We start from the raw sequence: 23,820 nt of genomic DNA on the forward strand, positions 1-23,820 counted from the left end.
AGCCAGTCGCACAGAGGACAAAGAAGCAGCGCATGCTCTGGCCACTCACGCTCCCTGACACCTGTCTGTGGCTCTGACTGCAGCCAGTCTCACAGAGGACAAAGAAGCAGCGCATGCTCTGGCCACTCACGCTCCCTGTCACCTGTATGTGGCTATGACTGCAGCCAGTCTCACAGAGGACAAAGAAGCAGCGCATGCTCTGACCCAGGGGCGTAGCAATAGGGGGTGCAGAGGTAGCGACCGCATCGGGGCCCTTGGGCCAGAGGGGCCCCGAAGGGCTCTCCCTCATCTACATTATTACCTCTCTATTGGTCCTGTGCTCATAATAATCATTTCTATAGATGCTGTGAATAGTAGTAATCACTAACAAACTGTTTCCCAGCCTCTTCTTGCCCCTCTGACACTGTAGTTGCCATTGGCAGGTTTTGGCATGCCGTATCAATTGTTATGTACAGAGTGCTTGGGGGGCCCCATGTAAAACTTGCATCGGGGCCCACAGCTCCTTAGCTACGCCACTGCTCTGACCACTCGCGCTCCCTGTCACCTGTATGTGGCTATGACTGCAGCCAGTCGCACAGAGGACAAAGAAGCAGCGCATGCTCTGGCCACTTGCGACTTGCGCAAGTTTTCTGCTCCTGCCCAGATGTGCACAGCAACCAACGCCAGTATAGTGTTATGCATTCTTGACAAGTACATATATCAGCGTCATTTCTCAAGTATGCATTCCCAGAACACTATTGGCTGCTGTGCACTTTCGGGCAGGAGCACAAATTGCAGGAATTATTGAGCAGACAGAGCATCCTCTGATTCTTGGCTGAATGGGAGGCAGAGCAGCACAACTGAAATGAGCCCATTCAAACCAATGATCGATAGTCAGTGTTGGTCAGAATGTTTTTTTGGTAGTGGTGGTGGTGGCGGGGGGGGGGGGGGGGGGGGGGACAAGGGGGGGGGGGGGGCGGTAGATGACAGCAGGCCTAGGGCACTGGAAAGTACAAATCCGGCCCTGTTGACACCCTTGATCTAGAGGGAGGGGGTATCAGGAAAGGAGGGGGGATGCATCGAGGGGCTCTCGGCAGAGAGAGTTAGGGCATCGGCAGGATGGGGTAGACCTCCTTGAAGAGGTGAGTTTTGAGGGCTTGTTTGAAGGTGCTGAAGAAGGTTTGTAGTCATGAGAAGTCAAAAAGATGCTAATGATTGTGCCTTGCTTGCACATTTAATTGGATTGGTGGAGTTGAGGAGGGTGGGAGGAGTCTCCGGAGTATCCACTACTGAGGTAAGTATTCCATTTTATTTAATTTTTTTTGCTTCAGGTACCTTTTAAGCCGGTTTTTCATCTAGTTTTTGGGTTGCAGTAGGCATGCTATTCCCCCGCCGCATCCCACTGCAACACAAAAAAATTTGTAACATGTCCCTGCAGCAGAATGTGTCAACAGGGTCATATGCGTAGTGCTGCCCCCCCACCGCCCCCCCCCCCCCCCCCACCGTCCACGCCCCATGCCCAGTGACATACTCCCTGCTGGACAGGAAATACGTCAGTGGGACTCCAGGGTATCTCTATCGTATTCCCATCGTTCCCCTCATGTGCACCACAATACCACCGCCAATCTTTTTAAAGGGTATGCATCGCCAATTGGCTTACATTACTTCAGCCGCCGCGGAAGTCAGCCGGAACCGCGCTGTTGACTTTGTGGCGGCTCAGTGAAATATTGAGGAGTTGTGGTCTGTGGAGAAGGTTTCGCACACAGACAATGTTGAAAATTATGCAACTTTTATTGTCCCATCACAAGTAGTAACAACATCTGACCATTATCGCCAACGATCGATTCAGGGCCAAGTCAGTCCCTTTGTCAAGGCACAGGGCAGGCAAAAAGTATCGGGCACTTCCAGCGCAATGCGGTAACTGTGCTAGCACTGCTAGGCCCCATTGCCTTGTATTGCCATAAAACAGGGGAATGCAATGTGCACTTGCAATGCAAGCGTAAAAGGGGCATTGAAGTAAACCTGTAAAAATCAGAGGGGGCCTCTGGATTCTACTGAGGCTTCCCCCGTCAACCTGAGCAGACCCAATCCAGCACTGGCAACCCCAAAGAAAGGAAAACAAAGTCCAATGGCCGGTGTGGGAAGACGCGATTGCCGAGCCCTATCAGGTCCGCTCTAACGCACAGGAGCGTGGCGTCTGCGCAGTAGAGTGGACCCGTTCAGGCTCGGCTATTTTTGCGGAGTCCAAGTAGAAAAACACTAATGTGTCTGAGCGCACCTGTGACAAGCCCTTGTTGGTGGACTCTCGAGGGTCCCAGCGCTGAATCCGTTCTGCTGAGGGTGAGGAGGAAGGGGGGCGCCTCTGTAGGTTCCAGAGGCCTCCCAGTTCTGAGGTAACAGTCCCCCCCCCCCACAAACTGCACTTTAAGTCACCCAAAATTCAAACAAAAAAATATATATATTCAGATGTCCATGTCTAGCTCGCTTCTACGTGGCCAGGCAGCGCATGCACCATGAAGCGTGACTCGGACACAGTACAGCGGAGGAAAGGAGCAGCCCAGCGATGCGGCAAGGGAATGAGCAGTCTCAAGGGAGCTGAAGGAAGTCCCAGGTAAGTATAAAACCTCTTTGGCCTCAGGTTTCCTTCAACTTCTAATTTATCTCTCCTTATCTGTTTATCTCATGCATTACCTTGCCTTATGCCTGGTACGCACCATGCAATTTCCATACCTCCCAACTTTTTGAGATGAGAAAGAGGGACACTTAAGCCTTGCCCCTGCCACACCCCTAATCACGCCCCATCACACCCCTAGTCTCGCATACCATAAAGATTTCATAAGAAAAATATGTTGTTTTATAATTCAAACCACACTGGTCCTTTCTATCCTGGTTCATTTTCCTTCATATTAGCATTTTAAAATGAGTAATATATCAATTTAAAGGATGGGAATAAAGTTTAGAGTCAATCAAACACACTTTTTAGTAGATAAATATATATATTTACATAGAAAGAGAGACAAAGTCCTGAAAGAGGGACAAATGAGGAGGAAAGAGGGACAGAGGGGCAGGGCTCCCAGAGAGGGACTGTCCCTCTGAAAAAGGGACAGTTGGGAGCTATGAATTTCCCATCAGAATGACAGTCAAATTGATCATTTCCGACAGGTCCGATCTGATTTCTGATCAGAAATCACAACGGACCAGCTGGAAATTGTCGATTCGACCGTCAAAATTGATGGGAAATTGCATGGTGTGTACCGGGCATTACAATTAAGGTGAAAAATAGGTAGGCTCATTATCCCCAATATCGGATAAATTGGTAGCAGGAAAAAAGGGCGCCGGCTGAGGGTGGATAAAAAAGGGCGCCGACATAGACTTTAATGCAAATATCGTTAATACAGTGAAAAAAAGGGCGCCCGATAAATATCGTTAACAACATTAGAACATTAAAGTTTTTGAGGTATGTTATCGTTTTAGAAGCTTGCAATGTTATAGTTTTTGTCATATTATTTTGTTTGTTGTACAGATTTTACGTTATCAAAGATATTATCGTTTCTATGTGTGTAAGGGTGTTTGTGCAGAGGGAGTGGTTAGGGTTAGGCACCACCAGGGGGAGTGGTTAGGGTTAGGCACCACCAGGGGGAGTGGTTAGGGTTAGGCACCACCAGGGGGGGTGGTTAGGGTTAGGCACCACCAGGGGGAGTGGTTAGGGTTAGGCACCACCTGGGGGAGTGGTTAGGGTTAGGCACCACCAGGGGGGGTGGTTAGGGTTAGGCACCACCAGGGGAAGTGGTTAGGGTTAGGCAACACCAGGTGCGGTGGTTAGGTTTAGGCACCACCAGGGGGGAGGTTAGGGTTAGGCACCACCAGGGGGGGTGGTTAGGGTTAGGCACCACCAGGGGGGTGGTTAGGGCTAGGCACCACCAGGGGGGGTGGTTAGGGTTAGGCACCACCAGGGGGGAGGTTAGGGTTAGGCACCACCAGGTGCGGTGGTTAGGGTTAGGCACCACCAGGGGGGAGGTTAGGGTTAGGCACCACCAGGGGGGGTGGTTAGGGTTAGGCACCACCAGGGGGGTGGTTAGGGTTAGGCACCACCCGGGCGGCAATTAGTTGTAGGCAACACCAGGTGCGGTGGTTAGGGTTAGGCACCACCAGGGGGGAGGTTAGGGTTAGGCACCACCAGGGGGGGTGGTTAGGGTTAGGCACCACCAGGGGGGTGGTTAGGGTTAGGCACCACCAGGGGGGAGGTTAGGGTTAGGCACCACCAGGAGGGGTGGTTAGGGTTAGGCACCTCCAGGGGGGAGGTTAGGGTTAGGCACCACCAGGGGGGGTGGTTAGGGTTAGGCACCACCAGGGGGGTGGTTAGTGTTAACCACCACCAGGGGGAGTGGTTAGGGTTAGGCACCACTCGGGCGGCAATTAGTTGTAGGCAACACCAGGTGGGGTGGTTAGGGTTAGGCACCACTGGGGGGGGTGATTAGGATTAGGTACCACCAGGGGAGTGGTTAGGTTTAGGCACCACCAGGGGAGGGTCCTGTGTGAGAGTAGGGTTGGGTTAAGCTGTATTGTTGAATTACGTAACGATTTTTAACGTTAATATATTTCGTTACTATTTCCTGTCTGTTTTAACAATGGTATTTATTGTTAACCAAGTTTGACAAAGATGTTTATCGTTATCAGATTTCGTTATCCAGCCATTTCGTTATACAGCCAGGCCCTTTTTTCATCCACGCGATAAATCTAATAAAAATCCCTGTTTTCAAAGGGTAAAAAGGGAGAGTGAGAATTTAAAACCAATATTAGCACAGAATCCTAGGAGAAAGTGGCTTCCAATATTGTGAGAGCCATCCCGCACTCTGGGGAAAAAACAGTATTAAGATAGCTTGAAGATGGTAATACACTCCCTCACCTTTCTCCATCTTTAATAAACATTCCTGAAATGAGCGCTGTAGAGGGAATGGCCACATAGGTACCCTGCCTTATTTACTTGAGTTTCTGTACAATATACTCCATGTAGAAATAAATCTCTAGAATAATAAATGGTTTCCTCACCTTAGATTTTTCTCTCTCCCCCCAACTTGCTATTCTACATATAGATCCCCTAATAACCAATACCAAGAGATTATAGATTCATGGTTTCACATATTATTACCCACCACGAAAATAATTATGCTGGGGAATTACTGATATCCCTTCTGTAACTGCATGCTACACAAAGTCTAACTTCATATATATGCTAATTGTAGCCTCATAAGGTACTCACACTTCAAATAACAAAAAGCAGAAACACAAGACTGCAGGTGGCCATACACTAGCCGATGGCCACAGAGGCGTATCTACAGGGGTGCAGGTATGGCATGTGCCATGGGCACCTCATACTGATTTCTCCATAGCATCCTTGGCAGTCTCCATAGGGATTCTACTTTTCATATGAGGAGGTTCTGCTGCCTGGTTACATTATTTGGGGGATAAGCTGCTTCATTTGTATTTGGGAATATATACAGGCTGACCTTTTGCCATACTTCATTCTTACAGGTCATGCTTCAGTTGAACTTGAATCACGTGTGAATACAACCGATTCAACTGAAACTAGACATTACATTTTTTGGATAGGGCCCCAGGGCGGATTTTAGTGTTAGCCGTAGGCGTGGTTTTCCCGAGACACACCTCTAGATGGTCAGCAGATGGAGCATCAGATAGATCCCTCTCTGATAGAATCTGATCAGACAGGGATCTATTACCCAGCGAGTTACAATAGCATGAAATCTGTTGGAAATCATCCTGCTGCTGGCCCCAAGTGTGTACGTATGTATCCGGGTCCCCTCCGTCCTCCCGCTGGTGGCTCTGTAAGCTGTGCGACCCGGGGGGGAGTCATGTGCAACTGTGCATCGTGCCCCCGTTGCGATCATGCGCCCGTTGTCACGAGCGTTCTGTACATGCGCAGTTCATTCTTTCAAGATTTATGCATACGCAGAATGCTCGCAACAACGGGCGCAGGGACGGGCCACGCAAGCGCAGTTGCCCACGGCTCCCGTCCGGGTCACGCAGCTTACAAAGCCACCAAAAGGGTGAACAGAGGGGACCCAGAAGACATCGGAACCTCATGGGATACGGGGGGGCTGGAGAAAGCCCCGGGTAAGTTCAGTATTCGACTTCTTGGGCTATGTTGATGGTCGATTTAAGCAGGGCCGAGGCGATAGAGGCTCCAGCCTCAGGGCGCAGTGTAGGAGGGGCGCACAACTCACTCAGCTATCATTCACCTACCTGTATTGTGTTTGAAGCAGAGAGAAAAAATTAAAGGGGATACATGGCAGTGACTGCAAGTTAGATAACTAGAGATGAAGGTGTTGGGGACCCTGGGGGCGCTTCTTAGTCTCATAGCAATCAGTGTGTGACGGCTGGGGTGGGAGGGATGGAGGGGCCTCTTAGTCTAATAGCAATCAGTGTGTGACGGCTGGGGTGGGAGGGATGGAGGGGCGCACTTTGGTGTCTCAGCCTTGGCTGCTGGAGGGCCTTGTCCCGGCTCTGTTTTTAAGCGCTGTCTCTCTCTTCTAGTCAATACTTTTCACTTTGATATCCAAAGACTGATAGCTAAGCTCAAGAAGACGACATGAAGTCCACATACTGTATGTGCACACGCGTGTCAGAGAGGAGGCCGGACCTCACAGAGCCGGGTGCCCCACCACTCACACGAGACCCAGAAATTGACATCACTGCTCAGGCAAAGGTCAATCAGATTTGGGTGGTGTGAATGGGGCTGCAGTCGGCAGACAATGGGGAGGAGTGATGGAGAGAGGAATGATTGGATGAGGGGAGAGGAGTGATGAGAGCCGCTGATAGATGTGGTTATTTACCACAGAGCAGTACACAGCGTTCTCTTGTATCGTGTACACACGTCAATGCAGATGATGTGCTGTGCCATTTGAGAAAATTACTTTTTTAAGCGAAAAACCACAAACGTGATATAAAAGCGGCTACTTGCTGATATTCATTTTCATTGAACACATTGCGAAAATACAATGTACTGTATTCTTATGAATATATTTTCAAAATTAAAAAAATACAATTTTTGATACGAAAACATTTTGATACGAAAACTTACGAACATTTACAAGCAACACTGAAAAACAGTCACAGACGGCAAAAAACCCTCAAAAGAGTCCCCGCCCCCATTCCACGCTCTCAGAAACGACAGTGATGTTTTTACCGAAGATTGACTTTAAAGAGAAGCCGTAACCAAGAATTGAACTTTATCCCAATCAGTAGCTGATACCCCCTTTTAAATGAGAAATCTTTTCCTTTTCACAAACAGACCATCAGGGGGCGCTGTATGGCTGATATTGTGGTGAAACCCCTCCCACAAGAAGCTCTGAGTACGTACTGTTGGCAGTTTCCTGTCTGTGAATCTTGCTGTATTGTGGGAAATAGCTGTTTACAGCTGTTTCCAACTGCCAAAAAAACATGCAGCAGCTACATCACCTGCCAGCAGTAAAAATGTCACCATGTAATAAATGTCAGAATGTAAATCAGGGATTTAAAATATTTTACAATGGGCAAACACTGACTAAATCATTTATACATAATTATTGTAAAAATGAAGCACTTTTTTTATTACATTATTTTCACTGGAGTTCCTCTTTAAAGGACAACTAAAGCAAGAGTGATATGGAGGCTGCCATATGTATTTCCTTTTAAACAATACCAGTTGCCTGGCTATCCAGCTGATCTATTCGGCTGCAGTAGTGTCTGAATCACACACCGAAAACAAGCATGCAGCTAATCTTGTCAAATCTGACAATAATGTCAGAAACATCTGATCTGCTGCATGCTTGTTCAGGGGCTATGGCAGAAAGTATGAGAGGCAGAGGGTCAGCAGGACAGCCAGGCAACTGGTATTGCTTATAGGAGTCATCAGCAAAATAGTGCTGCCCCCTTATATACTTACTCGGGGTTTCCTCCAGCCCCTTGCAGCCGACATGTCCGACGGCGCAGCTCCGCTTGGGGATCCCCACCAGTGCAGAGACCGACCTCGAGGTCATCTTACTGTGCCTGGGTGAGATCTGCTGTCAATCAGGTCCACGTTGTCAGTAGTTTACTGCGCAAGCACAGAACTACTGCACCTGCGCAGTACACAGCGAACAACATGGACGTGACAGCAGCACTCGCGCAGGCGCAGTAGGGGAGGTCGTCCTCTGCACCTGCGCAGTACACAGCGAACAACATGGACGTGACAGCAGCACTCGCGCAGGCGCAGTAGGGGAGGTCGTCCTCTGCACCTGCGCAGTACACAGCGAACAACGTGGACGTGACAGCAGCGCTCGCGCAGGCGCAGTAAGGGAGGTCGTCCTCTGCACCAGGCGGGGACCCCAGGCCAACGGCTGCGAGCCCCGAGTAAGGATATAAAGGGGGCAGCACCACTTTGCTGATGACTCCTTTAAAAGGAAATATATATGGCAGCCTTCATATCCCTCTCACTTCAGCTGTCCTGTAACTGCTGCAGAATAAGTTATAATTATTTAAAAGTGATGTTTCTTTTCCTCCAGCGTATTTATGATATTGCGTCCAATCGTCTTGCAGGTGCGCGTTTGTCCCATTTACCAGCGTGTGCTGTTTTCCTGCCACTCTAGCGATATAATTCAGCTATCCGTAACATAACAGCCTTCGCCTTTGCTGGAAGTACAAGAGGCGCGGACCCTCGAGGCGGCGTTAAGACAAATCAAAGAGTGAGCTGCCTCCATTATGATGATAAGCTGCGCTATCAGCCTGATGGGAGACTAACCCAATTTACAGTGGCTTAGTGAGTCTCTGTCATACATCCACTCCCAGCTCACAGCGCGATTAGATAACATTGGATTTGTCTCCAGCCCATCTGGTGCTCACACAGTTAAAGGGAACCTGAAGTCAGAGGGAGATGGTGGCTGACATATTTCCTTTTAAACAATGCAGATTGCCTGGCTGCCCTGCTGATCCTCTGCCTCTAATACTTTTAGCCATAGCCCCTGAACAAGCATGCAGATCAGGTGCAGATCAGAGCAGGTGTACAGTGTATACAGTACAGACAGGAACAGGAAGGGCAGCACAGAGCAATGATCAGACCTGATCTACAAGTCATGTGAGTAAAGCTGGCACACAGGGATGCAGAGATAGCACAGCTGGTGTACACAGTACACAGTATACAGTATAGCCAGGAACATGAAAGACAGCACAGAGCAGTGATCAGACCTGATTTACAAGTCATGTGAGTAGAGTTGTCACACAGGTATGCAGAGATAACACAGCTGGTGTACAGTGTACACAGTATACAACATAGACAGGAACAGGAAGGGCAGCACAGACCAATGATCAGGCCTGATCTGATGTACAAGTCATGTGAGTAAAGCTGTCACACAGGGATGCAGAAATATCAGATCTGGTGTACAGTATACCGTGTAGACAGGAACAGGAAGGACAGCACAGAGCAAAAGTAAAGCTGTCACACAGGGATGCAGAAATATCGGAGCTGTTGTACACAGTATACAGTATAGACAGGAAGGGCAGCATAGAGCAATGACCAGACCTAATCTACAAGTCATGTGAGTGAAGCTGTCAAACAGGGATGCAGAGATATCAGAGCTGGTGTACAGTGGATACAGTATAGACAGGAACAGGAAGGAGAGCACAGAGCAATGAGCAGACCTGATGTACAAGTCATGTGAGTAAAGCTGTCACACAGGGATGCAGAAATACCAGAACTGGTGTACAGTGTACACAGTATACAGTATAGACAGGAACAGGAAGGGCAGTACAGAGCAATGATCAGACCTGATCTACAAGTCATGTGAGTAAAGCTGCCACACAGGGATGCAGAGATATCAGGACTGGGGTACAGTACACAGTATACAGTATAGACAGGAAGGGCAGCACAGAGCAATGACCAGACCTGATCTACAAGTCATGTGAGTAAAGCTGTCAAACAGGGATGCAGAGATATCAATGCTGGTGTACAATGTATACTGTATAGACAGGAACAGGAAGGAGAGCAGAGCAATGATCACACCTGATCTACAAGTCATGTGAGTAAAGCTGTCACACAGGGATGCAGAGATTTAAAAAAAAAGGGGATTAAAAAGTTAATGCACCAGAGGAGCGCTCCTTTTTCTTCCACTCTCTACACAGATTCACTGGCGCCACCCAGTACCTGGAGCAGCCCCTGGAAGCATTGTCACACACCCTGTTGTTAAGGCAGTGCAGGAATAAAACTCTAGTGCGGGGATGCAGAGATATCAGAGCTGGTGTACTACCCCCCTCCCCATAACCCAGGCTATGTCCCCCCCCCATACACAAACATTGGAGACTGGGGAAGGCTGTTCAGCTGGCTGACTCTCCCACCTCCTACACTGCACACCAGCCTCTTGCAGCCACACTTGTAGCCAATCAATGGGAGGGACTATGGATGTTAAAAAGCACCATGTCCTCCTCCCAGGTGGTACTGCAGGAGACTATAATAATGTGGAAGCGTACCTCCAGAAGACACCATTGTCCAGGTTGGAAGGTGTTGGATGCTATTACCAGAGGTGCACACACCAACAGACTCACCCATTCCCACCTGCAGCTATTTATTGTGGATCCATCACCAAGGAAAAGGACAGGTCTGAATGGAAAGTCTTCTCAGATGCCCCATGCTCTACATGGAGTAAAAGGAACAGATAATCCTCAAGAATGGGGCGAAGATGGGATCATCACTATACTGTCATTGGAAACTTTGTATCAGGAGAAGTTCTTTTTCTTTATAGGTGGGTCTTTTTAGAGACTCCAAGACGATAGCTAGGGAGAAAATGCACGGTTGTCCATTTAAAGAATTCACAATCTCCATGCAGAGGATGTCCTATTTGGACTGTAGAGCTACAAGGCAACCATCGTGCAAGTTTACCAGGTTTACCTCAAGTGTTTTAACTTCACCGAACATGGACGAAAGACTCAAACAATCGTACAGTCAGAATACTGGAAAGTCCAACTCTCTAGGCTATGAGATCCTACGAAGTATGGAGATACTCTCCAACCCTCATCATTCCCAGTCCCTGCAGACAAGTGCAGTACTACCTCATACAATCTCTTTAGGTAACCCTGATATTAGAAACTGACTCTTGTCTGAGGAGCAATTTGAACAGAAAAGAAATGTGGACATGAAGATAGCAGAGGAGAGAGCACAGCGATGAACAGGTGCTCTGCATTCCAACATGGCTTCTCCCATGGACTTTAAATTACAGCACAGATACAGTATCTGCCTGACAACGTGCCCGGAAACACAGATAACTTTACAGACAGTGACAGATGACAAACTGCCCAATCACAGCACAGTAAAAACCACAGGTCAAAACTTCACTAGTTCCATAGATTGGATACATTCTACTGAGGTAAAGGAAGACTGAGATTAAAGCATGTGAAACTTTCTTATTGGTCAGTGAAGGCATCTGTCATGTTAAATGGCCAATAGCATAGCTCTTTTGGAGGGACAGTCCCTCTTTGGGATTCTTGTCCCTCTTTCTTCCTCAGTTGTCCCTCTTTCAGGACTGATGTGCAGATCTATGTACATATATGAATGTATTTCTCCTGAAAAATGTGTTTGAATCTAAACTTTATTCCCCTCCTTTAAATTGATATATTTCTGATTTCCATATGTTAATATGAATGACAATGAACCAGGATAGAAAATAACATATTTTTCCGATGAAATCTTTATGGGATGCATGAATGGGGGTGTGTTGGTGGCGTGAGTAGAGTTGAGCTGAAATTTTCGTAATTTCGCATTACTAAAATTACGCATGCGAAATTTGCGATTACGATGCAAAATTACAGTAGCGTAATTGCCATTAAAATCGTAATTGAAAATACCGTAAGCGTAATTTTCAACGCGTAATTTCGCGTTTCGTTCATGCCGTAATTTCGCATTAAACGCTACCGTAATTTCGCGTTAAACCGTAACGCTCCGTATAATATAAAAAAGCCGCCGACTTTAAGGGTTAATAGCAAAGCCCCCTTAAATGCTAAGAGCCTCAAATTTGGAGAATATATTAAGGAGATCAGAAGTAAAAAAAAAATTTCCTCTTATTCCTCCTGATCTCCTTAATATATTCTCCAAATTTGAGGCTCTTAGCATTTAAGGGGGCTTTGCTATTAACCCTTAAAATTGGCGGCTACCTAACATTGATCCATGCGTCAACTTTTCCGCTTCGGGAGCATGGCCATACGCATTAATTTCGTAATACCCGTTGCAATGCGAAAATTACGCGAAAATTACACTTACGCGAAATTTCGCGAAATCCTTCTTCATTACGATTAAGTACTTACGGCCATAAACGTAATTACACTAACTACGCGAAATTTCGCGAAATCGTAATTACGCCATTACGCTCATCTCTAGGCATGAGTAAGGGTGCGGCTTAAGTGTCCCTCTTTCCTATCTTAAAAAGTTGGGAGGTATGACCAATAGGAATCAGAATCAGAATCAGAATCATGCTTGAAAGGTCAAAGGGAAACATGTTCCTCCTGAAACAGCTACAGAACTAAATTGCATAATCTGGAAAAAATGTGTCCAGCCTTCATATGCTCAGGATAGGCAGTCCAAGTGTTCTTCTAGGTCGGTCAAAGTAAGTAGAGAGTTAGATATCAACTGTTGATAAGACTCAGGAGTTTCAGATGCAATGTGGCCCTCGGTAAAAATGAATATTGGACCTCTTACAATTTACGTCTGTACTGACTGTGAAGCTGTGTGAGTGACCTTGCAATCCCTACGGAGCATAAAGACCATGGGCAACTAACCAATTCACCAGTGAAGGAGTACAGGCCTTTGCCAGAGCTGTATACATTATATACTGTATACTATACAGCCTTGCCAGCTCAGAGGTGCCACAAACAAGTCACTCTACTGAGTCCCATCATTTGGCTGGACTTCCTTGAGGAAGAAGCCCAGCCATGTCCCTACTATGGTACATGTCCTCCAGCCTAGTGCCCATTAATGGTACACTCAACTGTACAATTGATCAGATCGACAAAATTGTTTGTTTCCTCGATCCAAAGTTTGGAAATATTATTTTAATTGAATTGCTTATTATTTTCTCCTCTGTTAAACAGTGGACAGAAAGAGGCACCAATGGGAGGGCAAAAGGAGGTACAGGGGACAGAGGAGGCACAGAGGGTGACAGAAGGAGGCACATGGGACAGAACAGAAGGAGGCACATGGGACAGAAGGAGGCACAGAGAGGGCACAAAAAGATGGAAGGAGGCACAGAGGAGGCACAGGGGTAAAGTAGGGGTACACTGGTGGCACAGGGGAAAGAGGTGGCATAGCGGAGACACAGTGGGACAGAGGTGACACAGAGGGGGACTCTGGAGGCACAGAGGAATCACAGGGGACAGAGGATTCTCAGAGAGAACACTGGAGGCACAGGAGCACAGAGGTAGCACAGTGTTTCAACTTACATACAAATTTAGGTTAAAAACGACCCTGCAGTCCCCTGTCTCATATGTTAAACAGGAACTATCAGTGCTAGTTATAATAACGGCACCCTGGACAGCGGTCTTCGCCTTCATGTAAACTGCACCCCACATTGTGGTAGAGCCAGAGGCTGTGTCCTCGCAGACACATGACAAAGGCCTCGCTCTGCCCACTGTAGCCTGGCAGCCGACCGTCAGGAAGCCGTCTCGGGTTCAAGTGAATGTGGCCTTTAATCCGCTCGCTGAGCATCTGGATGAAATGCAGACGGGGAGGAAGGAGGGGGGGGGGCTTCCCTTAAATAAATTCTGGCGATCTCTGTCATCGTGAATTGATCCGTCTTGATGGCATGGAGCCACGGCCAGCCAGGATTTAGTGGGCGGCCTGTTTTCTTTTTTTTTAATTTATTTTTAACTTTGTTATCCAATTTATCCAGGCCTGGGAGGCCATTTGCAAATTAAATCAAGGATTGGATGCGGTTCCTGCTCCCATTGACAGGAGACTATGGGATGAACAGGCATCATTTCCGTAAGAAGAATGAGGTTATTGGCACCAGACGGTCACTTTTTGTCTGACTCAGCGAGATAACTGGCACAGGAGCGTTACTAAGGGGGGAGGGGGAGTAGGGCCTGCGATCGCAGGGGGGCCTAGAGCTCTGAGGGTCCCCAACCACAAGGTCCTCCAGCACCCAAGGCTGAGACACCAAAGTGTTCCCCTCCATCCCTCCCACCCCAGCCGTCACACACTGGGCTTGATCCACTAAACCGTGGTAACTCACAGCACGGCCGCCCTAGCGTTTTTGCACGCAATCGTGAAATTTCACACGCAATCCTTAATTTTCGCATGCAAAAACGCTAGCGCGGCCGTGCTATGAGTTATCACAGTTTCGTGAATCAAGCCCCCTGATTGTTATTAGACTAATGCTGGCCACTAACGGTCCAATTTCTAGCGAAATTCTGATCGGACGAAAAATCGTTCACTACACCATCAACTAACCAATCATTGCTTCCTATCTATCACGACCAACAAGAAAATCCAAATTTTGGTTCAACGAAAATTCAATCGGACGATCGTTTTTATAATCGTTCATTATCGATTGTGCCCATCAATTGAGATTATTTACAACCAATCCGATCAGAATTATCTGATTGCTCGAACGATTTTTCTCTAGAAGTTGTACCGTTAGTGGCCACCTTTAGAGGTGCCCCAGGGCTCCCAACACCTTAATCTCTAGTTATCTGGCTTGCAGTCACTGCCATGTATCCCCTTTCCTTATTTCTTTCTGCTTCACACACAATAGTGGGATGATAGCTGAGTGAGTTGTGCGCCCCCTCCTACACTGCGCCCTGAGGCTGGAGCCTCTCTTGCCTCTGCCTCGCCCTGCGTCCCCTTCTACACTGCGCCCTGAGGCTGGAGCCTCTCTTGCCTCTGCCTTGGCCCGGCCCTGTGCCTCCTCCTCCTACACTGCGCCCTGAGGATGGAGCCTCTCTCGCCTCTGCCTCGGCCCCTGGGGCCCCTCCTACACTGCGCCCTGAGGCTGAAGCCTCTCTCGCCTCTGCCTCGGCCCGGCCCTGTGTCCCCCCCTCTCCTACACTGTGCCCTGAGGCTGGAGCCTCTCTCGCCTCTGCCTCGGCCCCTGGGGTCCCTTCTTCACTGCGCCCTGAGGCTGGAGCCTCTCTCGCCTCTGCCTCGGCCCCTGGGGCCCCTTCTTCACTGCGCCCTGAGGCTGGAGCCTCTCTCGCCTTTGCCTTGGCACGGCCCTGTGCCTCCTCCTCCTACACTGCACCCTGAGGCTGGAGCCTCTCTCACCTCTGCCTCGGCCCGGCCCTGTGCCCCCTCCTACACTGCGCCCTGAAGCAGGAGCCTCTCTCTATACTTCAGATCAGGTGTTTTGTGGCTACACTTGTTATGGGTGTGCAGATCCTGATGGCCTAGATTGTTTTATGACTCTTGTGAGATGGGCCCCAGGCTGTGAACTGCACCAAGGGGAGGCCAGGGAAGGGGTGTGAGCATTTGGGGACACCTTGAATTGAAGTTACGCCACTGAACTGGCACAAGTATTCCCGGTGATATCCTGCCTGCTCCCCCAGCCCCACCACACAAAGCCAATCAAGTCTTCGTTAACGATGATTGGATTACGGCCATGCTGCTACACACTATATATATCTGTATAGGAACACACACAGTGTATATATCACGTTTCATCTGCACAATGCTGTCACTGCTGTCACACTGAGCTGCTCGGCACAAACATGACTGTCCTTCCCTCCGCCGCGCTGCAACATCCTCATTTCCTAAATGTATGTCACCGCTAATGCCAGCTTGTCACTGCACTCCGCTGTAACGAATCAGGTCAGCTTCAAAGTTTATATCCGTGGCTAGATCTGCTCCTCCTCCACGGCACAACTGCCTAGGCAAAACGTGAACGCCAAAACGTGGATAAACAATCCTACAAAAGGCACAAACAGCCTAAACCCAAATCTGCTAAAACAGCATCACACAATCTAAAAGGCTGGTGTCACCTGAGCAAGAAGACACCATCCACGGCTGTCACGTGGACAAAAGACATTGTGTTAGGTAACAAGCGTGGAACCTGAAGCACAATAGAGATGGACAGATAGAGAGATAGATAGATAGATAGATAGATAGATAGATAGATAGATAGATAGATAGATAGATAGATAGATAGATAGATAGATAGATAGAATTAGAGAGAGAGAGAGGCAGTGAGAGAGTGAAAATAGAGAAAGAGAGAGAGAGAGAGGTAGATAGATAGCTAGATAGATAGATAGATAGATAGATAGATAGATAGATAGATAGATATAATTAGAGAGAGAGAGAGAGAGAGAGAGAGAGAGAGAGAGGCAGTGAGAGAGTGAAAATAGAGAAAGAGAGACAGAGAGAAGAGAGAGAGAGGTAGATAGATAGATAGATAGATGTATACCTGTAGATAGATAGATGATAGATAGATAGATAGATAGATAGATAGATAGATAGATAGATAGATAGATAGATAGATAAGATAGATGATAGATAGATAGATAGATAGATAGATAGATAGATAGATAGATAGATAGATAGATAGATAGATAGATAGATAGATAGATAGAATTAGAGAGAGAGAGAGGCAGTGAGAGAGTGAAAATAGAGAAAGAGAGAGAGAGAGAGGTAGATAGATAGATAGATAGATAGATAGATAGATAGATAGATAGATAGATAGAATTAGAGAGAGAGAGAGGCAGTGAGAGAGTGAAAATAGAGAGAGAGAGAGAGAGAGAGAGAGAGAGAGAGAGGTAGATAGATAGCTAGATAGATAGATAGATAGATAGATAGATAGATAGATATAATTAGAGAGAGAGAGAGAGAGAGAGAGAGAGGCAGTGAGAGAGTGAAAATAGAGAAAGAGAGACAGAGAGAAGAGAGAGAGAGGTAGATAGATAGATAGATAGATAGATAGATGTATACCTGTAGATAGATAGATGATAGATAGATAGATAGATAGATAGATAGATAGATAGATAGATAGATAGATAGATAGATAGATAGATAGATAGATAGATAGATAATTAGAGAGAGAGAAAGAGGGTGAGAGAGAGTGAAAATAGAGAAAGAGAGAGAGAGAGAGGTAGATAGATAGATAGATAGATAGATAGATAGATAGATAGATAGATAGATAGATAGATAGATAATTAGAGAGAGAGAGAGAGGGTGAGAGAGAGTGAAAATAGAGAAAGAGAGAGAGAGAGAGGTAGATAGATAGATAGATAGATAGATAGATAGATAGATAGATAGATAGATAGATAATTAGAGAGAGAGAGAGAGAGAGAGAGAGAGTGAAAATAGAGAAAGAGAGAGAGAGAGGTAGATAGATAGATAGATAGATAGATAGATAGATAGATAGATAGATAGATAGATAGATAGATAGATAGATGGGAGAGAGAGAGAAACAGAGAGAAAGAGAGAGAGGGATAGGAAAGGGTAAAAAATGAGGGATAAAAGGAGTCAGAAGGAGACAGTGACAGCAAGTAATGGGGGCAGCAAGAGAGAGAGAGGGATAGAAGGTGCACTGAGCATCTGGATTACATGTGTGATGGGAGGAGGAGGGGGGGGGCTGATCTTGAAAAAATTCTGCTGATAGGTGTCAAGCTGAATTGATCCCAGATAGATTGATGGCTGGGTGGCTAGATAGATAGATAGATAGATAGATAGATAGATAGATAGATAGATAGATAGATAGATAGATAGATACAGTATATACATGCATCAATGTATATACATACAATATGTACATACATCATACAACCTAACATTAGGACAGAACCTTTTGTGTTCAGACTCTGGATGAAATCCCAGGATTAAATTTGGGGTCTTCAGATGACCAGTCATTAAACATATAACATTATAAATAAACACAGGGTGTTTTCATGTTTTCATGAGCTACATCTTGGTAAAACGAAACAACCGTCTACCTGGAGGTTCCATGAGAACGTCACACCAACCCCACCTGATACGTGAAAGGTTCTTCAAAATATTTCACTAACCCAACCTCATACATGGTGAGTCTCCGATAACATCGTACCACCTTAACCTGATAGACCGGGGTCCACTGGAATGTCACGCTGATTCAACACGATGCATGAGGTGCTGGACAATGACCAACCCCTGAGAGTAGAGTGGCCAACCCCACCTGATATATGGGGTTACCTGAGAGTAGAGTGGCCAACCCCACCTGATACATGGGGGTACCTGAGAGTAGAGTGGCCAACCCCACCTGATATACGGGGGTACCTGAGAGTAGAGTGGCCAACTCCCCCTGATATACGGGGGTACCTGAGAGTAGAGTGGCCAACCCCACCTGATATATGGGGGTACCTGAGAGTAGAGTGGCCAACCCCACCTGATATATGGGGGTACCTGAGAGTAGAGTGGTCAACCCCACCTGATATATGGGGGTACCTGAGAGTAGAGTGGCCAACCCCACCTGATATATGGGGGTACCTGAGAGTAGAGTGGCCAACTCCCCCTGATATACGGGGGTACCTGAGAGTAGAGTGGCCAACCCCACCTGATATACGGGGGTACCTGAGAGTAGAGTGGCCAACCCCACCTGATATATGGAAGGTGCTTCATAATATTTCACTAACCCAACCTCATACATGGTGAGTCTCTGATAACGCTGGACCTCCTTCACCTGATACACCGGGGTCCACAGGAATGTCACACTGACTCAATACGGTGCATGTGGTGCTGGACAATGGCCAAACCATGAGAGTAGAGTGGCCAACCCCACCTGATGTATGGAGGTACCTGGGAATACAGTGACTGACTCTACCTGATATATGGTGGTACCTGGGAATACAGTGACTGACTCTACCTGACATATGGGGGTACCTGGGAATACAGTGACCAACCCCACCTGATATATGAGGATCCTTGGCAATGTTACAATGATCAACCCCAAATGATACAGAAGTGTTCTGTGAAAATATTCCTGCCCCAGCCTGATACACAGAGGTCTCTGAAAAGGTTACAATAACTGAACCCCCCCCCCCAGGTCCCTCAGAATGTCACATTGTCCCAGACTATTATATGGCGGTCCCCAAAAACTGTCCCTCAGAATGCCACACTGTCCCAGCCTATTATACGAGGGTCCCCACTCCCTGAGTACGTTCTGATGATTGACCTCACCTGATACACAGGGGTCCCTGAGGATGGTACGCACCGGATACATAGAGGTCACTCTGGATACCACGCTGCCCCAGCCTGACACATTTGGGGGGGTAGTGAGGGACAGCAGTCTCCAGCACATGCAGATAAAGGGAAGCTTGCATTGTCTTACCTGTCTTCCACACATAGATGCTCTTAGCTTCATGGTCCCCGCCTTGCTGCGAATCCACTCTCCACAATCCCAAAACCAGCAGGACAATCACTCCACAGCTCGGTACACCCGGGCATCTCCCTCCCAGCCCCATGCCTCCTCCAGGCGGCCAGATAGCGGCTGCAGCCCGCACACAATGAGCAGCTCCACGCTACACGGCGGCGATCTGCCCCCCTCCTCCTCTTCACCTTCTTATTCTAAGTCGCCAGGGACAGCAGGCAGCCCTCTCCAGCCAGTGTGCATGACAGGGGAGAAGGGAGAAGCATTTAGCAAACAGGAACAATAGAGCCCAGAGGAGGCTGCTGCAGATGCTGAGGAAGGGTCCTCCTCTGGTGCTGATGCTGCCTCTTCTACTGGAGATGCTGCAGCTCCTCTCTCTCCCATTCACTGGCTAGTGGCTGTCTTCCATCAGAGAGAGACCGACATCTGTCTGCAGGGGGCTCCAGCCCACTGAACAGGTTATCTGTGCACTGGGGAGGTTGTAGTAATGAATTACACCAGCTGGAGAGAAAGAGAGGAAGAGAGAGAGGAGGAAATTCTATGAAACAGAATGCAAAGACAAAAAAACACAAAAAACATTCTCTTGCATCTATTGGGGAGAAGAAGCCAGATGCCTCAGTCTCCAGCAGAGCAGGGCTGTGGGTGCTGGGGCAGCGGGCTCCGCCAGACAGAGAATGACTGATTCCAGTGTTATTAGCTCATTTGGAGTAATTATATGTACTTCTCAGACAAAATGACTGTTTGCAGAAAGGCGCTATTGTCTTTGGATTGTGTCACAGAGAAGGATTGAATTATTATTGTTTTGGTTTTTTGGGGGGTGTTTTTTGAGTGTGATGTTTTTGTTGTAGATTTGGGATGGCAGAGGCGGGTTCTTGGTGGCAGAAGATGCATCGTCAGCAGCGTAACTGTGCGGTCAGCAATACTTCTCAGCCTTTGTACGAAAGGAGGCGGAATGGTCGCAGGATGGGCAGAGGGCATCTCTGTGCGGATAATTTTCCACGGACGGATTCTGAAGCCGCGATCTCAACACCTGAATGTAGGATTCAGCGGAAAGGATACATTTTGGTTTACAAGGATGGACCTTCTCACAGATTTGCTGTCGTCGATTGCGTAAAGGTGGCCACTAACAGTCCAATTTCTAGTGAAAAATCGTTTGAGCAATCAGATAATTCTGATCGGATTGGTTGTAAGTAATCTCCATTGATGGGCAGAATCGATTATGAACGATTAGAAAAAAAGTTGTCCGTTTGGATTTTTTTCTTGTCGGTTGTGATAGATAGGAAGCAAACATTGGTTTGTTGATGGTGTAGTGAACGATGTATTATGATATTTCACTTCTGATAAAATTATCTGATCACTCAAATTATTTTTCACTAGAAATTGGTTCGTTAGTGGCCACCTTAAAGGACACCCGAGGTGAAAATAAACTGATAACATAAAAAATTGTATCGATCCTCCTTCTCCTAGAAATTACTTTTTTAGATTTCCCACGGTTTTATGTTTAATTCTATGTTTTACTGTTTCATTGAAACACATTGAAACACATTGAAACACAATGACACATTCATTGAAGTATGTATGCCAGAGCTAAAATCTATGAACCATTGACCCTTTTCATCTATTTCCTGCCCTGAGCAGACATTTTCTGCTAGGAAAGTGTTTTATGACTGTAATTCCTTATCAATGAGGGTTAGACTGTAGTCTGACCCAGTCCTGACCCGGACAGAAACTGTCACTTGCATACCTGATATTTAACTCTTTCAGGCAGAGAAAGAAAAAAGGGCACACGCATGGTTATTTATATGCTTGGCACTGTACATACCCATGTCTATCTCCTCATGTCACATGTCACCTCGGGTGTCCTTTAAGGGGACACACTTGTCATTGCTATTTCCCGCCTGTACGAATCTGCGTTTGGGATTTTTCGATTTTTTCTTTTGATTTCATGTGCAGCCTTGAGATTATTTTTATGAAGAAAGTGTATTTAATTAACTTTAAAATCGCATACAATATATCATGCAAAAGCGTTGTTTTTTTTAGCAATTCCGACTTGCCACCTGACGTTAAAATGTAGAAAAATCACAAAACCAACTAACATTACAACACATAAAAAATGTGCTGCTATTGAAATACATGACGTGTGTGGGGATCGCCACGTGTAAGGCGATCGCCGGGGAAAACGCAAAACACAGGAAATCTAACAACAAAAGCTTCCTGAATCTTAGCTCATCATTACTTGACAAACACTGAAGATTAACCTCATCATTGTCTGAGGCATATCTGGTGGGCAGCAGGACCCGACCCCTCAGGCAACCATGCAGGGCCCAGGCCGTACAGATGCGGTGGTAGCCTGCAGGCTAGTGATGTGTTGCCATGAGGGATGGGGGTGGAGGGCCTATATGGAGCGGTGCGGGAGTGATGTCACGTGGCTGCCGGGATGACAGGACAATGCTCTCAGCCGGCAGTCGGCCGAATCAATCACCAAGGCTGATCTCAGCCTAGGTGGCCGCAGTAATCACACTACATTCTCGGCAGAGGCAGTCATTTCATCTCTGGTCACATTTCTCTGTTTCTCTTTACCACCTCATCTTTAACTCCTGTGTTCTGGCCACGCCTCTCTGTCTCTTTCCATCAGCCCAGTCTCCCACCTCTGTCTTCTGGCCACGCCTCTCTGTCTCTTTCCATCACCCCAGTCTCCCACCTCTGTCTTCTGGCCACGCCTCTCTGTCTCTTTCCATCACCCCAGTCTCTCGACTCTGTCTTCTGGCCACGCCTCTCTGCCTCTTTCCATCACCCCAGTCTCTCGACTCTGTCTTCTGGCCACGCCTCTCTGCCTCTTTCCATCACCCCAGTCTCCCACCTCTGTCTTCTGGCCACGCCTCTCTGCCTCTTTCCATCACCCCAGTCTCTCGACTCTGTCTTCTGGCCACGCCTCTCTGCCTCTTTCCATTACCCCAATCTCCCACCTCTGTCTTCTGGCCACGCCTCTCTTCTCTCTTCACCACGCCTGTTTCTCACCTCTGTCTGGTCATGATTCTCTCCCCTAACCTCTTTTCTCTCTTTCTCTAGAACCTCTCTCTCCCTGCCACCACTTTCTCTCTTAGTTACATCTGCTTCTTCTTGCTCTGCTCTCTGTCTATACCTGAAACTATTATTTCTCGGTAAAATACATCTATTTTACCTGTAATTGCTCAGTTTGCTGTAAATAAACAACAGAGAGTTGGTCTACACATTTTGATTTATGTACGGTTTTCAAATTGTATATGCTCTATACACACATGCACACACGCTAGCATTGAGGACAAATGAAGGTAGCACACCAGAGGGTCTGTACTATACATCAGGGGCGTTTCCAGGATCCTGAAAGATCCGGGGCATCCCCAGGCCGAAAAAATGTGCTTGTCGGGAGCATAGCACATAAATAGGCAGTCTAGTGCCCCCCATCACCCCATTTACTTTACCTATGGCTGGATAGTGTAATGGGTAAGGGCTCTGCCTCTGACACGGGAGACCAGGGTTCGAATCTTGTCTCTGTCTGTTCAGTAAGCTGCACCTATTCAGTAGGAGACTTTAGGCAAGTCTTCCTAACACTGCTACTGCCTATAGAGCGCGTCCTAGTGGCTGCAGCTCTGGTGCTTTGAGTCCGCCAGGAGAAAAGCGAGATATAAATGTTATTTGTCTTGTCTATGACGCCCCCTATAGGCGATGCGATCCATGTAAATCCACTACTTCCTCCTTCCGGGTTTGAAGGAGAAAGTAGTGGAGCTACATGGAACGCATCGGCTATAGGGGGCAGCATAAGCAAGTTAACCTCCCCTCTGCCGCAGTCAGTGCTATCTAATTTACATTTTGAGCTACGTACTCGTGGTGGTACCCCATAACCCCAAAGTATACCCTGATAGTCTAGTGGGCCCATCCATAACCCCGTAGTATAGCCTGGTAGTCTAGTGCCCCCCTATACACACATGCCAGAGTCGGGCAGCGGGCGACACAACTCGACTCCTCCCACCACTCAATCTCCAAAGTCCAGATCCATCTTCTGTAGCAGGAGCATCTCCCAAATAATTCTCAGAACCTAGAATGGAGAAGTCGGCTACAGAAGATGGGTCCAGCCTCCGGGGCGTGACTTTGCAGTGGAGGGAACCGGGACACACAGGGAACTGACATCCAGAGCAGGGAACTGACACCCAGGGCACTCCAAGCATAGATTAAGGGCCCAGGACCCAGAGGCGTAACTAGAAATCACTGGGCCCCCCTGCGAAACGTTGGATGGGGCCCATCACTACAGTACAGGGCACTTGGGTAGAGGTAGAGAGGTTACGTGCTGGGCGCTGTACAGAAGAGCCTGTTGCACACCGAATAGGGCTTGTCTACAAAACTTTGCATGATTCCTTATCAGTGGCTAAGCAGATGCAGTCATTAGAACAATTGTGCAGAGAATAGAAAGCTTTTTCTCTTTGTGCCCGCACTCCTCAAGCATCACTACAGAACACAG

The 23,820-nt window shown here is 47.4% G+C and overlaps 1 protein-coding gene across 1 annotated transcript in view; it reads right to left on the reverse strand.

Annotated features, from left to right (window-relative positions):
- The window catches only part of THSD7A (thrombospondin type 1 domain containing 7A), a 570,344-nt gene that overhangs the window by 374,666 nt on the left and 171,858 nt on the right, over positions 1–23,820 (reverse strand). Inside the window, exon 3 of the mRNA XM_068235085.1 lies at positions 19,287–19,826. Within this exon, the coding sequence (XP_068091186.1) occupies positions 19,287–19,419 (133 nt within the window). The 5' untranslated portion in view covers positions 19,420–19,826. The remainder of the gene's footprint in view (positions 1–19,286; positions 19,827–23,820) is intronic.

The sequence above is a fragment of the Hyperolius riggenbachi genome, chromosome 5, assembly GCF_040937935.1.
Source record: "Hyperolius riggenbachi isolate aHypRig1 chromosome 5, aHypRig1.pri, whole genome shotgun sequence".
Lineage (NCBI taxonomy): Eukaryota > Metazoa > Chordata > Amphibia > Anura > Hyperoliidae > Hyperolius > Hyperolius riggenbachi.